We start from the raw sequence: 13,554 nt of genomic DNA, 5'->3' as shown, positions 1-13,554 counted from the left end.
TATGTCAGAATTAGTGTAATAAGGGTTAGAGAACCCTTATTTATAAGAAGTGAGTCTTAGTTCATATAGAATTTTAATGTATAAGGCAACTAGATCCATGCATGTCCATGCAATATTCTAATATATCTATAAAATATAAATAAATATATGATAGAATTTTTATCATATCATCAATATAGCCAGTGGAGTATATCTTTGAGCTAGTGACCGATCGAGAGATGTGACTTGTATTTGATCGATCGAGGAGCCTGCCACTGTCTTTCTTGTAAGCGGTCGATACATCTGTCCTTCAAAGCAAGCGGTTGACACATGTTTCTTCAAGGCAAGCGGTCAATACCTGTTTTACATGAAAAGAAAGCAAGATGTACAACAATGATATATTGTCTTGTTATCACCAAAACTTAGGGTTCAAAACTGTTAAACATGACCGATTCAAAGCTACAAATTGGGAACTATATTATTTCATAACTTGCAAATAATCGGTTTAGCTGGAGAAGAATTTGGGAGTCTATTTCAAATCAACAGGAAAAAAACACCAACCTACTTATTTGGAAACTTGAGGTCTCAGTTATCCATATAAGAAGATCATAATTCTTCAGAAAACGAAGACCACAGCTCGTCCAAGTGTTATTTTTCATGAGATTTCGGACATTTGAGATTACACTTCTCGTTCATTCGGACCGGGTATTGAAGAAAAAAACTAAAGAGAGAACACCGTCTCTTGCACGTGACATTGAGGGCAATTGAGTAAAACGATTGACATAGGAAATGAAATCTAAAAATAGTGGGTCAGGAATTGAATTTTAAAAACAATCACATAGGGACTGATTTAAAGAAATGTTTTTGGAGAGGGATTTTTAATTAAAAACCCCTATAGATATTGATATAGATTGCAAAGTTTTAAAAATGATGATATATTATTAAATTTATTCGATGTTATTCTTGAGTTATTATCTCAAAGGTTATCAAATAGCAAAAACGACGTCACGTATGTATTTTTATGTGAAGTTCATTTTTCAAATTTTCCCACCACCAAGTGATATATAACAATATATTCGATTTGATGTCATTCCGATTATGATTAATTTAAAATTTTATATATCTAATTTTAAATATATTATATTTATCTACTATTTTATTTATCTATTTTTGTTTTACCTAATACATTAAATTTATATTAAATATTTTTTTGAAGCCATTAAATATGTTTTAAAAAACGGTAAATTGCTCTAAAATTCCTAAATCAAAACTGAACTTTGTGTCCAGTACCCATGTCATAATAATTATGTTTCCACTACCTGACATGGAGTATTAATTTGTTTCAACTCCCTATGTCATGCATATGTACCAAATTACCCCTCTCAATATTTGAAAACCCCTTAACTACCCTTTTACTATCCTTTTCGTCTTCTTTTCTTTATTGTTTTGTTTTTCTCATTTTCAATTTGTTCCATGAATGTATTGACGTGTTTAGTCACCCTTTTTTTTTCTCCACCATCATTAAGATCTGAAAATCTCTCCACTCTTCAGTATATAGCCTCGTGCACCATGATCGTCGATGGGGGTGGATAAAATATTTAATTTTTGGTATATCCAAGTTATCATACCAAAAATATCGAATTTTCGGTATATCGAATATTTCGATTTGTTATGATAAAAAAAATACCGAATTTTTCGGTACAATAACGATATGAAATTTGAATTTTTTTTATATATACCGGTATACTGAAAAATATATAATATTTATAAACTATAAAATTTTAAAGTATAAAGTTTTTTTCGATATAAAACATTATATAGCGATACCGTACCAAAATTTCAGTATACCATAAATTTCGTTATGATAGGTATGAAATCGGTATACCATGATTTTTGGTATGAGTGTCGATATAATATTTTCTTATATTTAATTTTAGGTATGAAATATGATATAAATTTTCGGTACGATATACCACCCCAATTCGTACATGGATCTCTTCTGTTTGTGTACTTAATTCTAATTATTCAATATTTATGATAGTTTTAATGTTTTTGAGGTGTGAGAATATATATATTGCAGTTAAAGAAATTTACATTCACTCAATTATTCATCACAAAACTGAAAATTTAATTCCTTGTAAATTTTGAGAATTTTCAATCAAATTTTATTATGGATATTATGTAAATGATTTGATCTTTGTTAATTCCTACTATGTTTTTCTAACTTTTATTTGACTATTAAATTGGGTATTGATATAGTGATTATGGTTTGAAAATCTAATTTCTAGACTTTTTTTTTTAGTTTTTTTGTAGTAATAATTATTTTAAGGATGTTGAATTTCATCAATAAGATTACATAATTCATTTTTTACAGAAATATTCTCTTTTTCTTCGTCTTCTTCTTATTTTTTTTCTATTAACTTTTATACATGAGAGGTTTTGTAATGGTCCGGGTGCATCTCATCTCTCTCGGGGGCCCGCAACCATTTTTGCTACTCATGACCTTCTCCCCACCTGGCTAGGGGAGTTTTTGCCCTCTCCAGAAATCGAACCTTGTACCTCCAGGCTTAAGTACAAAATTTTTTGATTTCTGGTACCATTAACCTAGACTAGCTCAATGATACCACGAATCAGAAAACTTTGTACTTAAGCCTGGAGGTACAAGGTTCGATTCCTGGGAATCATGCCTTGCTCATAATGAAGATGCACTTAGAAATATGATAATGATTGCACAAATTAAAAAAAAAATACTATTTTATCAAATGAAAAAAAAACATTTTCAAATAGTTTTTTTTTGAATTTGATACGCGTTTCTTGCAAAAATAAAAATAAAAAAAATAAAAGAAGAAAAAGGTGAATTTTATGTAGTTATGAGATAGGGTGATTTGGATTGAACTTCGTGTGTAATATAGAATTTGTTTGTTATTTATATTTAAATTTCGAATTCAGTTTGAATTTTATAATATAATTATGTCTTAAACTTTGAAATGTGGTTGAATTCTATAATATGCTTGTTTGTTCAAAAATAATTTCTTGCAAAATGAATCAAATATATAGGAATAATTAATTTCAAGATTTAATTCAAGAAAATATCGATATTGTTTTATGAAATTAAAGTACAAAAATATTTTGAGTATCAATTAAAATAAATTGAGCACTATAACACATTGAATATTCAAGTCTATAACAGGATATGACAATTGATTTTATTGATGAAATTATAGTGTGGAAATGTCGAGGTGCAAAATGATGATCAGTAAACATCCAAAAATTTCAAGATAACATTGACACAAAAGCTTCAATACAGATGAATCCATATGAGATAGAACATGTCATTAGTAAAGAAGAAGAAAATATACCATTTTATAATAGCATCACTTGATGTGATATACACTAGCAACTAAAGTGTACAAGATCTCATTGCAAAGGTAAATTTAAAATATTGATTTAAATTATTGATCAAGCTAATATCCTAATTTATGACGGACAATAAAGTAATATCAAGTAAAAATACTCTGATTGAGCATAATAGTTTTCTAATCGAGCGCAGTGTACACATGAATTGAGTATAATATATATTCGATCGAGCACAAGTCCTACTTGATAGGGGGGACAATTAAAAAATTATTGAATACAAAATACATCTGATTGAGTACATTAGTTTTCTAATTGAGAACCGTGTACACATGCATTGAGTACTATATATCGTCGATTGAGCACAACTTAGAGTGAGTCATATTAACCAAGCTAAGGAACACAATTGATTTTCCTAATGAAGTTATAGTGTGAAAATGCCGCGGTGCAAAATGATGGTCACTAAACATCCAAAAACATCAAGATAACATTAACACAAAAGCTTCAATACAGATGAATTCATAAGAGATAAAACATGTCATTAGTGTATATATATATATATATATATACACCATTTTATAGTAGCATCATTTGATGTGATATAAACTAGAAACTAAAATGTACATGATCTTGTTGCAAGGTAAATCCAACATATTGATTTAAATTATTGATCAAGCTAATTTTCTAATTTATAACGAATAATAAGTAAATATCAAGTACAAAAAACTCTAATTGAGTATATTAAGTTTTTAATCGAGCACAGTGTACACATGAACTGAGTACCATATATCGTCGATCGAGCACAAGTCCTACTTGATGAAGAACAATTAAAGAAAGTATCGAGTACAAAAGAGATCGGATTAAGTACATTAGTTTTCTAATCAAGCACCGTGTACACATGAATTGAGTATTATATATCGTCGATCGAGCATAACGTAGAGTGAGTCATATTAACCAAACTAAGGAATACAATTGATTTTTTCGATGAAGTTATAGGGTGAAAATGCAGAGGTGAAAAATGATGGTCAGTAAACATCCAAAAATTTCAAGATAACATTGACACAAAAGCTTCAATACAGATGAATCCATATGAGATAGAACATGTCATAAGTAAAGCATAAGAAAATATACCATTTTATAATAGCATCACTTGATGTGATATATACTAGCAACTAAAATGTACAAGATCTCATTGCAAAGGTAAATCCAAAATATTGATTTAAATTATTGATCAAGCTAATATCCTAATTTATGACGAACAATAAAGTAATATCAAGTGAAAAAAACTCTAATTGAGCATAATAGTTTTTTAATCGAGCGCAATGTACACATGAATTGAGTACTATATATATTCGATCGAGCACAAGTCCTACTTGATGGGGGGACAATTAAAAAAATTATCGAATACAAAATACATCTGATTGAGTAAAAAATCTCGTTGCAAAGGTAAATCCAACATATTGATTTAAATTATTGATCAAGATAATATCCTAATTTATGACGGACAATAAAGTAAATATCAAGTACAAAAAAACTCTGATTGAGTATATTAATTTTCTAATCGAGCACAGTGTATATATGAATTGAGTATCATATATCGTCGATCGAGCACAAGCCATGCTTGATGAGGAACAATTACAGAAATTACCAAGTACAAAATAGATCGAATTAAGTACATTAGTTTTATAATCAAACACCGTGTACACATGATTTGGGTACTATATATTGTCGATCGAGCATAACGAGTATAAGAGGTAAGAAATAATTTTTAGCATGATTTTAATCTATCACTTAAACAACACTTAAAACACCATAATTGATACAAATATGCAAATTTCTGGATAATCTTACTCAAAATGATCAGTATTATTCGTTTAAATAATTTTCATCGATCAATTCAACTAAATATTTCAATCTTGAAATTACTCAACATTTGAATTTCAATGCTTTCGTGAAATGATAATCATCTGGATAAATGTTTGCTAAGTGCCGAAAAAATACAAGTAAATTATTTATGAAAAATCTTATACAATATAACAACAATTCACTCAAAACTAATACATATTAAATCACATTATCAAAACTTTTCCAAGATTTTAAATTTTTTAGAAGAATATCTTGAAGCCTCCGATTCTCCAATTAATTTCATCCAGCTTTAATGCGAGACAACATAAAATTACTGAAAAATTGAATTCCCTTCGTTCTCTTTACCAAAATTAATTGTCATTATCTCCACTTTGCGAATTTTTTGATGCTTCTGTTTTTCATGCTTTTTCTGAAGTGACCCTTTGAAGCTCCATGAGAACTTCAACATTGTTAAGTTTTCTCTATTTTATATATTTTTCTTCGGATTTAGAGTTATTTTAGATTGGATTTTCAAATGTTTTGTGCCCTGGTTCATCGGATTTTTATGGTGATGATTTGACCCCAAAAAATCCCATTTCGAGAAAATTGGTGTGGTGGGAATCCATGGCATTTGTGGGCCAGTAAGAAAAATTTATTTTATTGTGATAAGATAAGGTTATTTATGTCATTTTGGATGCCTAGGGATTGATTATGCATAAAACTATGATGTCAAGGTTATTAATGTCATTTTGGATGTCTAGGGATTGATTATGCATAAAACTATGATGTCAGGGAGTTTAAATGAAGTTTCACTGACACAGGGACTGAGGACATATTTAAATTTGGATTTAGGGATTTTATGATAATTTACCCTTAAAAAAACTATATTTAATGTCCATATAAGTATGTTTAAGTATCTATACTGTACAGTTCTTTTCTTGATTTGTTTTTCTTGTTATTGGCTAAGCTGGATGAGTACAAGAGAGCCAAGTTTTGTATGATTCTGTGTGTTTTTGGAGGCAGAGAAATGACAAAATATGGAATAACACCAGCAAAAGTTCGGCCGCAACGGTGAGGTTTGCACATGAGTATTTATGTGATTGGATGTGGGCTAAGCAGGTCATGCACGAAGCGAATACTTATGAAAATCTGGACAACATATGTCATCTATGGCATAAACCAGCTCACTTTTTTATAAAGTGCAATGTAGCAGCTGCGCTTTTCTTTGAGGAAAAGAAGATTGGGGTGGGTTGTGTATTGAGGGATGAAAATCGTAAATTTATGCAATGTCGAAGTTGTGTTGTAAATGGTGTGGTGAGCGTAAAGGAAGGTGAAGCCATAGGAATCCTTGAAGCATTTTCGTGGGTGCGTAGCTTGGGAATAAAGAAGGTCTACTTTGAACTTGATGCAAAGGTGGTAGTGGATGCTATAAATTCAAACAGTGTTGGTGTCTCAGAGTTTAGCACTATTGTGTACAAATGCAAAGAAGTGATCAAGAGCGAACACGATTTCTCAATTGGTTTTGTTCGGCGACAAGCGAATGAGTGCGTTCATACTTTAGCAAAAGCCTCTCGCTCTCATGCTAGTCCCACAATTTGAAGCGAGCCTCCGAATTTCATTATTTCTTATTTGGATCATTTATGTAACAATCCTGCACATTATTAATAATAGTTCCTTTATTTGAGTTTCAAAAAAAAAAGTATCTATACTGAATTGTACTATACTATTCTATGTAGCATGACACCATAGACCAACTAACTTTGGTGTCTTTGGTATAACATATTTTTATCTAATTTCAAACATAATAAAACTATGCTTGAATCATTAAATTTTTAGATATCAAACCTAATAAAAAATATAAAAAAATGATAATTAGTCCCATTGTGCACGCATCATGTGCACCAGAGCACTGTTATATTATAATTGAATTGAATGAATAAACTAGCTTGTATTATTCATATTTGTGAGATAATAAAAAATATAATACGTAAGATGAGATAATGTAAAGGAGGATTTGTGGGATAAAATATTTTTAGGAAATGTAATTTTTAATCCGAAAATGTTATTTGTCAACTGTGGTAACTCTGCAAAGGTTTAGTACATGCCGCCCGCAGGCACTACCCTGCGGGTGATGTGTAACTGCATAATTAGTCAAAATTAGTGGGTCCCACATGAGACCATTAATTTTAATCAATCATCAACCGCCACGTCACCCGCAAGGCACTACCCTATTGTTAGCATCTACTCAACCAACTGCAGATGACCTTAAGAGTGACCAAAGACTATTTTCCTCCACTCAACACACACCCCTATCTCTCGCCAAAAGGCCAATCCCCTGTTGCCTTTCAATAATTATAATAATAATAATATATAAACATTTCCATTCTCTCTTTTTTGTTGGGATTTCAGTCAGTTTATGCAGTTGTTCTTCAACCCATTTTCTTGCTGTTCCAAGGTTAGTTCTTTACTTGTCTTTAGCCATTTTTTTGGGTGGTGGAATATTGGCCTTTTTGGGATGGGACCAAGATCTTGATTTAGAGTCATTTCCACGTCTGAGATCTGTAAAGTTAGAGAAAGGGATGAAAGTCTTGGATTTTCGAGCTGTTTTTCTATTGGGTTGTCATCTTTCACAAATGGTAATAATGTGCTGGTTATCGCCCCATGTAAGATATTTTGGCTTTGTATTATACGATACGCCATGTTTTCTTGGTCCCTTTTTTGTACCCCATTAATTCTAGTTTTAGAATGTAAATGTTGTAACTTGTAAATCTGTTTCCATTGGATAATATAAAAATTCCCTTATATGTGGTAATGGCATTTATCAGGAAAGTGAAAAATGGCACAAATTTTGGCTCCTTCTACTCAATGGCAAATGAGAATTGCAAAGAACACAATGGATGCAAGTCCATTGAGTACAAAAATGTTGGGCTCCTCCCTTGTTTTGAAGCAAAACAAGAAAGGGATGGCTAAAAGCTTATCCAAATTCCGAGTTTTCGCTGCCTTGCCTGGGGATAATGGGACAATTAACCGTGTGGAACAGTTGCTAAACTTGGACGTGACTCCATACACTGATAGCATCATTGCTGAATATATTTGGTATGGTTTCATGTTCTAAGTTAAGAATCAGATTCCTTTTTTTCTGTCACTGCTACTTATTTTACTGCCATTGCCTTAGGATTGGAGGATCAGGAATCGATGTTCGTAGCAAATCAAGGGTACAAGAAACTGGTTAATCTATTGAGTTCTCTTTATGCAATGTGACAAGAATGCGATTTATATCTACCTCTTTGTTGTGTAATGTATTCAGACTATATCGAAGCCGATTAAGCACCCTTCCGAGCTTCCAAAGTGGAACTATGATGGATCTAGTACAGGACAGGCTCCTGGAGAAGATAGTGAAGTCATCTTATAGTAAGATTATCTGCTCAAAGTACTGGATAATGTTTTCCTTTCACTTTCACCCCTTCATTTTATCTGTGGCAATCTTTCATGCAGCCCTCAAGCAATCTTCAAGGATCCATTCCGTGGTGGCAATAACATTTTGGTGAGTCGATGGATTTGGTGACAGTTGCTTAAGTTCGATATTCAAATGCCTGATTTTGTTTGAAGTATTCTGTCACACGAATTCAAGACTTATTTTTCGTATATGCACCTGATCCATAACAGGTTATATGTGACACATATACCCCAGCAGGCGAGCCCATTCCGACAAACAAGCGCTACAAAGCAGCTCAGGTTTTCAGCGATGCCAAGGTTGTTGCTGAAGTTCCATGGTAATTTCTTCTGCTACTTGTCTGCAAATTTTGTCAACAATGTATGTTTTGAATAACATGGGGTGTTAAAGAAGATAGAAACTCGACACCGTTACAAAGTTTATGTAATAGTAGAGTTTAGTAACACTATTTTGCTTTTGGGAACCTACTTGTATTAGGTATGGCATTGAACAAGAGTACACTTTACTACAAAACAATGTGAAATGGCCGTTAGGTTGGCCTACTGGAGGTTACCCTGGTCCTCAGGTAACATCGGTTTTACTACATGGGATACATTACTATCGGTATCGGTGAACGATTAACTGATGGCCTTGCATATGCTGGATGTATAGGGCCCTTATTACTGTGGCGCAGGAGCAGATAAGTCATTTGGACGAGACATATCCGATGCCCATTATAAGGCTTGTTTGTATGCTGGAATTAACATTAGTGGTACCAACGGAGAGGTTATGCCTGGGCAGGTCTCTTTCCCCAACTCCTCTGATATCTTTAGTGAACATGCTTATATATCTGGTCCTCTTGTTAAAGGCTTTCTTCAAATGGATGCTTCATGCAGTGGGAATTTCAAGTTGGTCCGAGTGTAGGAATTGAAGCCGGGGATCACATCTGGTGTGCGAGGTACCTTCTTGAGGTAAGCCATTTTTTAATGATTCTTAAATTCTAAAAGTTGTGTGTGATTTTTAACACAATTTTGAGCTCCTTTAGTATTTCTATCTCCACCCCTTGATGCACTTGGTTTCGTGATTGATGTATTTATATTCACCATATTGGCAGAGAATTACAGAACAGGCTGGAGTTGTTCTCTCACTGGATCCAAAACCAATCGAGGTATGAATCTTCTGTGAACTCTATGTTTGTTTGTTTGTTTGTTTTCTTTTGTGTATAATCAAGAAAAGCTAATTTATTCTCATGATGAAACATTCAGGGTGACTGGAATGGTGCAGGATGCCACACAAACTACAGGTGATCATAATTTTCTTGATTCTAACTGTCGATTTGCTTCTGTTCACATGCAGTCTTGGCCCCAAAGAACCCTCGAAAGCTTGCTTTATTAGAGCTTTATCGCTTAAGCAACTCGCATGGTCTGCTCCCGTGCTCGTACTAAGAAAACTCACTATTAGGAATTGATTTCTTACAGCACCAAAAGTATGAGAGAAGAGGGAGGGTTTGATGTGATCAAGAAGGCGATCTTGAACCTATCGCTTCGCCACAAAGAGCATATCAGTGCTTATGGAGAGGGAAATGAGAGAAGATTGACAGGAAAGCATGAAACTGCCAGTATCAACACTTTTTCATGGGTATGATTCGAACTTCCATACATTATAGGACTTCTTTATAAGAAAATGGAAAAATAGGCAAAAAACTTTCTTGAATACGTATTTGCATTGATTCATAATTGTTTGCAGGGAGTCGCTAACCGTGGCTGCTCGATTCGCGTGGGGCGTGACACTGAGAAGAATGGCAAAGGTTTGAATCTACCATTTTACCCTGAACAATTTAAAGAGTGTTGTAATATTTCATATTATCATATGTACTCTTCTTGATGACTACTTTTTCTTTGGTAAAGGTTATTTGGAAGACAGACGCCCAGCATCTAACATGGATCCATACGTCGTGACTGCGTTACTTGCCGAAACTACAATCTTGTGGCAGCCAACGCTTGAAGCTGAAGCGCTTGCTGCTCAGAAACTTGCATTGAAGGTGTAAAAATGCAATCGGACATTGCAGGGAGCAAAACCGCAACACGGGCTCCATTCACGACTTCATTGTTCTATATTCATAAGGTCCCTTTTGATGTGTCTGTGAATCAAGGGACTCAAATGGGCAATTTTGCTCATGCTTTCAGAAAAAGTCGCTTCAACACAAGTTGCTGGGATTGGTTTCTTGAATATCTTAGGCAGTCTTTCAGTATTTAACTTGTATGTGCAACTTATTTTCTTTGTCGAAAAGACCAAAAGTTAAGCTGTGTTGTTTTTTAACAAGTTTAACGTTCATATTGGAATCGTATTGGTCCCAAGTTTAACCGTCCAATGGCATGAGTCTATTGGACTGTCGGCTAGTTAGCAAAATAACTTTGATTACTCTTGGCTTGCAGGGTAAAGACCGGTGTTGTGCTCAAGTTACAGAGTCCCCTTTATCCGCAAGCACCAAATCATAGCTGCTAAATTATATATTATTCAAACATATTGAATCATTAGGATTAAGATTTTAAAACTCAAATTGGCCAAATCTTGCCGTCTAAATCCATTCATAGTTGTTAATATTACAACACACAAAAGTTCACCCTATCCTGAGGTCAGGCGAGGAGCACAACTCTAATTATACAGAATCTTAATTCTCAATAGAAGGTACCCCTGAACCACAGGCATGCCTCTGCTGCATCAGAATAAGAATTTGCTGTGGAGTGAACTTGCTATCAAATTTTCCCTTTGCTAACTTCTCATGTCCTTCATAGTCAAATTCAATCTACGCATTTGGCTGTTTGACAAAACAAGATGCTCAAAGTAACACACCAACATCAGTTTCGATGAAAACTACACAAACCTATCATGCAAGCACTATAACATGAAAGATAAAACACAGCCATGCAAACCACTTTATTATCCATTATCAATGCCAGTGACTTGTGCAGAGCACACCAACATATAGTAATGCACATTCAAGTTCAGCAAAATGCTTCCCTAACAAAAATAAAAATGAAAATTGGTAGCATGCCATATCATTTGGCATAGCTGGTATATGAAATCAATATACATAATTAAAGTATAGGCTGGAAAAGTAAATACGAATGCTATAATCAAGAATAGCACCACGTCAGCGGCCAGACTTCCCTAAAACCTGAAGGATGCAACCAATATCACGACTTGATGTGCTCGTCGTCGTCATCCTCCACATCCCAGGTAAGCTCTTCATCTTGTTCGGCGGCACTCAATCGTTTTCGCAAATCAGCCAAATTACTGGTACTAGAGCTCCCATGATCGGTGACCTTGCTTTCATCACCACTGCCAAAAGAAGCTTCTATCTCATCCCACCCAGTGTAATCCTCATCAAACCGCTGACTTGAAACCACTGAAAAATCACTTTCTATTTTCCCTTCTGAGCCCTCTTTGTCATCGGATTTCAATCTCTCCTCTAAACCCTCTTCACCGGTAGAATTTTCACCTTTGGACCCGGATACACCAGCTTCATCCTCATGCGGTAAATTTTGCACTTTCTTTCCATAATCCTCGACATCTTTGTTCGACTCATCCTTCCATTCATATCCATCTCTCCCACTGTGGGAATGAGAATCATGATTGTCATTGTCATCATCATCATCAACATCCCAGCTCAACTCCTCTTCCTCCTCCGCAATAGCTCGTTTCACAAACCTTGCTCTGGCCTCCTCGGCTTCAATCACCTTCTGTACCTTGTAAAAATACCGACACCAAAAGGTCTCCTCATCAACTTTCTTGGGCACAAGCTCATCATAAATTTCCCCGATCACCCCATTTTCCTCCACCAATCGCTCGATTTCCTCACCCCTTTCCTCAAGTCTGAACCCCATTTTCCATTCACTATAATCACTGTCCTCCACCTCCTCACAATATGTCTTAACACTGCATTGTAAACTACGAACCATGGCATCTACTCTACTGTACGGCTTAACATTCTCACTAAATCCCGAATCTTTCCCGTGATTCCCACTATCCCCAGCATCACCGCCGATTTCATCACCGAAGAAACTACCTTGAGAAGCTAAATTCAAATCTTTAGCAATAATCTCGGAGACAGTGGAGCCCACGTTGTCAATTGCCTGGCCCACAGCTTCAAGTGACTCCTGAGCAATAGCGGCGCCGGACTCAAGCTGGGACGGCAAGTTCTTCACGGCTCGGCTAGCGGCTTGCCGTATGACAGACGTTTCCTTCTTCAAGCCAGAGCTAAATTCTTGGATATCTTTATAGTAATTGTCCAAAAGGGTTTCCGATTTAGACGCTATGGTACTGAAAAACGTCGACCCAAATACCCACGGGTTCGATGGCGGGTCGGGTTCCGGTGTAGGCGTAGTTTGAGCATAATCCGGTGAAGAAGGGGTGGGAGAGACAGAAGGGGAGGGCGTGGGATCCGAGAAGACTGATTTGAAGAAATCCATGAATTGGGTTTTCGAATCAATCGATTATTGAAAGTTTGGCTGTCGATTCACAAGCACAGGGCTGGGAATCGAGTCAGATTGAATACTTCTTTCTCAAAACCTACGGAAGAAGAAAGGATTGGGGATTATGTACCTATATGAAAGATTTATTTGGAACTTATAATTGATATTCTTTAATTGATTTATTTGGAACTTATAATAAAGATGATTTCATAATTATAAAAATCGACCAAACGAGTCAAAAGTAGGAATCACAACAGGATTGAGTATAAACTTGATCCCGCATCGAATCCGGCCTAACGGGATGGATATATGGATATAGACTTGGTTAAGCGGATCCACATGTAAGTCTAGATCCGAGGTCGATCTCGAGTTTGGCAGGATCCGTCCCACCAAAAATATCCGTATATATATATATATATATATATATATAAACAAAAAAATATACTAAAAAAAGAAAATTATCATTTT

At 34.7% G+C, this 13,554-nt stretch overlaps 2 protein-coding genes across 2 annotated transcripts; one reads left to right on the top strand and one right to left on the bottom strand.

Moving 5' to 3' along the window:
- The first annotated feature begins 7,495 nt into the window (after window positions 1–7,495).
- LOC140876509 (glutamine synthetase leaf isozyme, chloroplastic-like) lies at window positions 7,496–10,921 on the top strand. The gene is made up of 14 exons (XM_073280486.1): window positions 7,496–7,633; window positions 8,004–8,274; window positions 8,354–8,393; window positions 8,486–8,589; window positions 8,674–8,722; window positions 8,845–8,951; window positions 9,110–9,197; window positions 9,284–9,412; window positions 9,508–9,582; window positions 9,726–9,779; window positions 9,877–9,914; window positions 10,090–10,249; window positions 10,358–10,418; window positions 10,519–10,921. Exons 2-14 carry the CDS (start codon window positions 8,015–8,017, stop codon window positions 10,656–10,658), a joined length of 1,305 nt encoding a protein of 434 aa, XP_073136587.1. The 5' UTR covers window positions 7,496–7,633; window positions 8,004–8,014; the 3' UTR covers window positions 10,659–10,921.
- A 616-nt stretch (window positions 10,922–11,537) lies between these two features.
- On the bottom strand, window positions 11,538–13,239 carry LOC140874736 (uncharacterized). Its single transcript, XM_073278104.1, has one exon. It carries the CDS (start codon window positions 13,081–13,083, stop codon window positions 11,809–11,811), a length of 1,275 nt encoding a protein of 424 aa, XP_073134205.1. The 5' UTR covers window positions 13,084–13,239; the 3' UTR covers window positions 11,538–11,808.
- Window positions 13,240–13,554: the final 315 nt, after the last annotated feature.

This window comes from Henckelia pumila, chromosome 1 (genome assembly GCF_033568475.1).
Source record: "Henckelia pumila isolate YLH828 chromosome 1, ASM3356847v2, whole genome shotgun sequence".
Classification (NCBI taxonomy): domain Eukaryota; kingdom Viridiplantae; phylum Streptophyta; class Magnoliopsida; order Lamiales; family Gesneriaceae; genus Henckelia; species Henckelia pumila.
The sequence above is the reverse complement of the archived record's forward strand: the minus strand, read 5'-3'. Positions and strand labels throughout refer to the sequence as shown.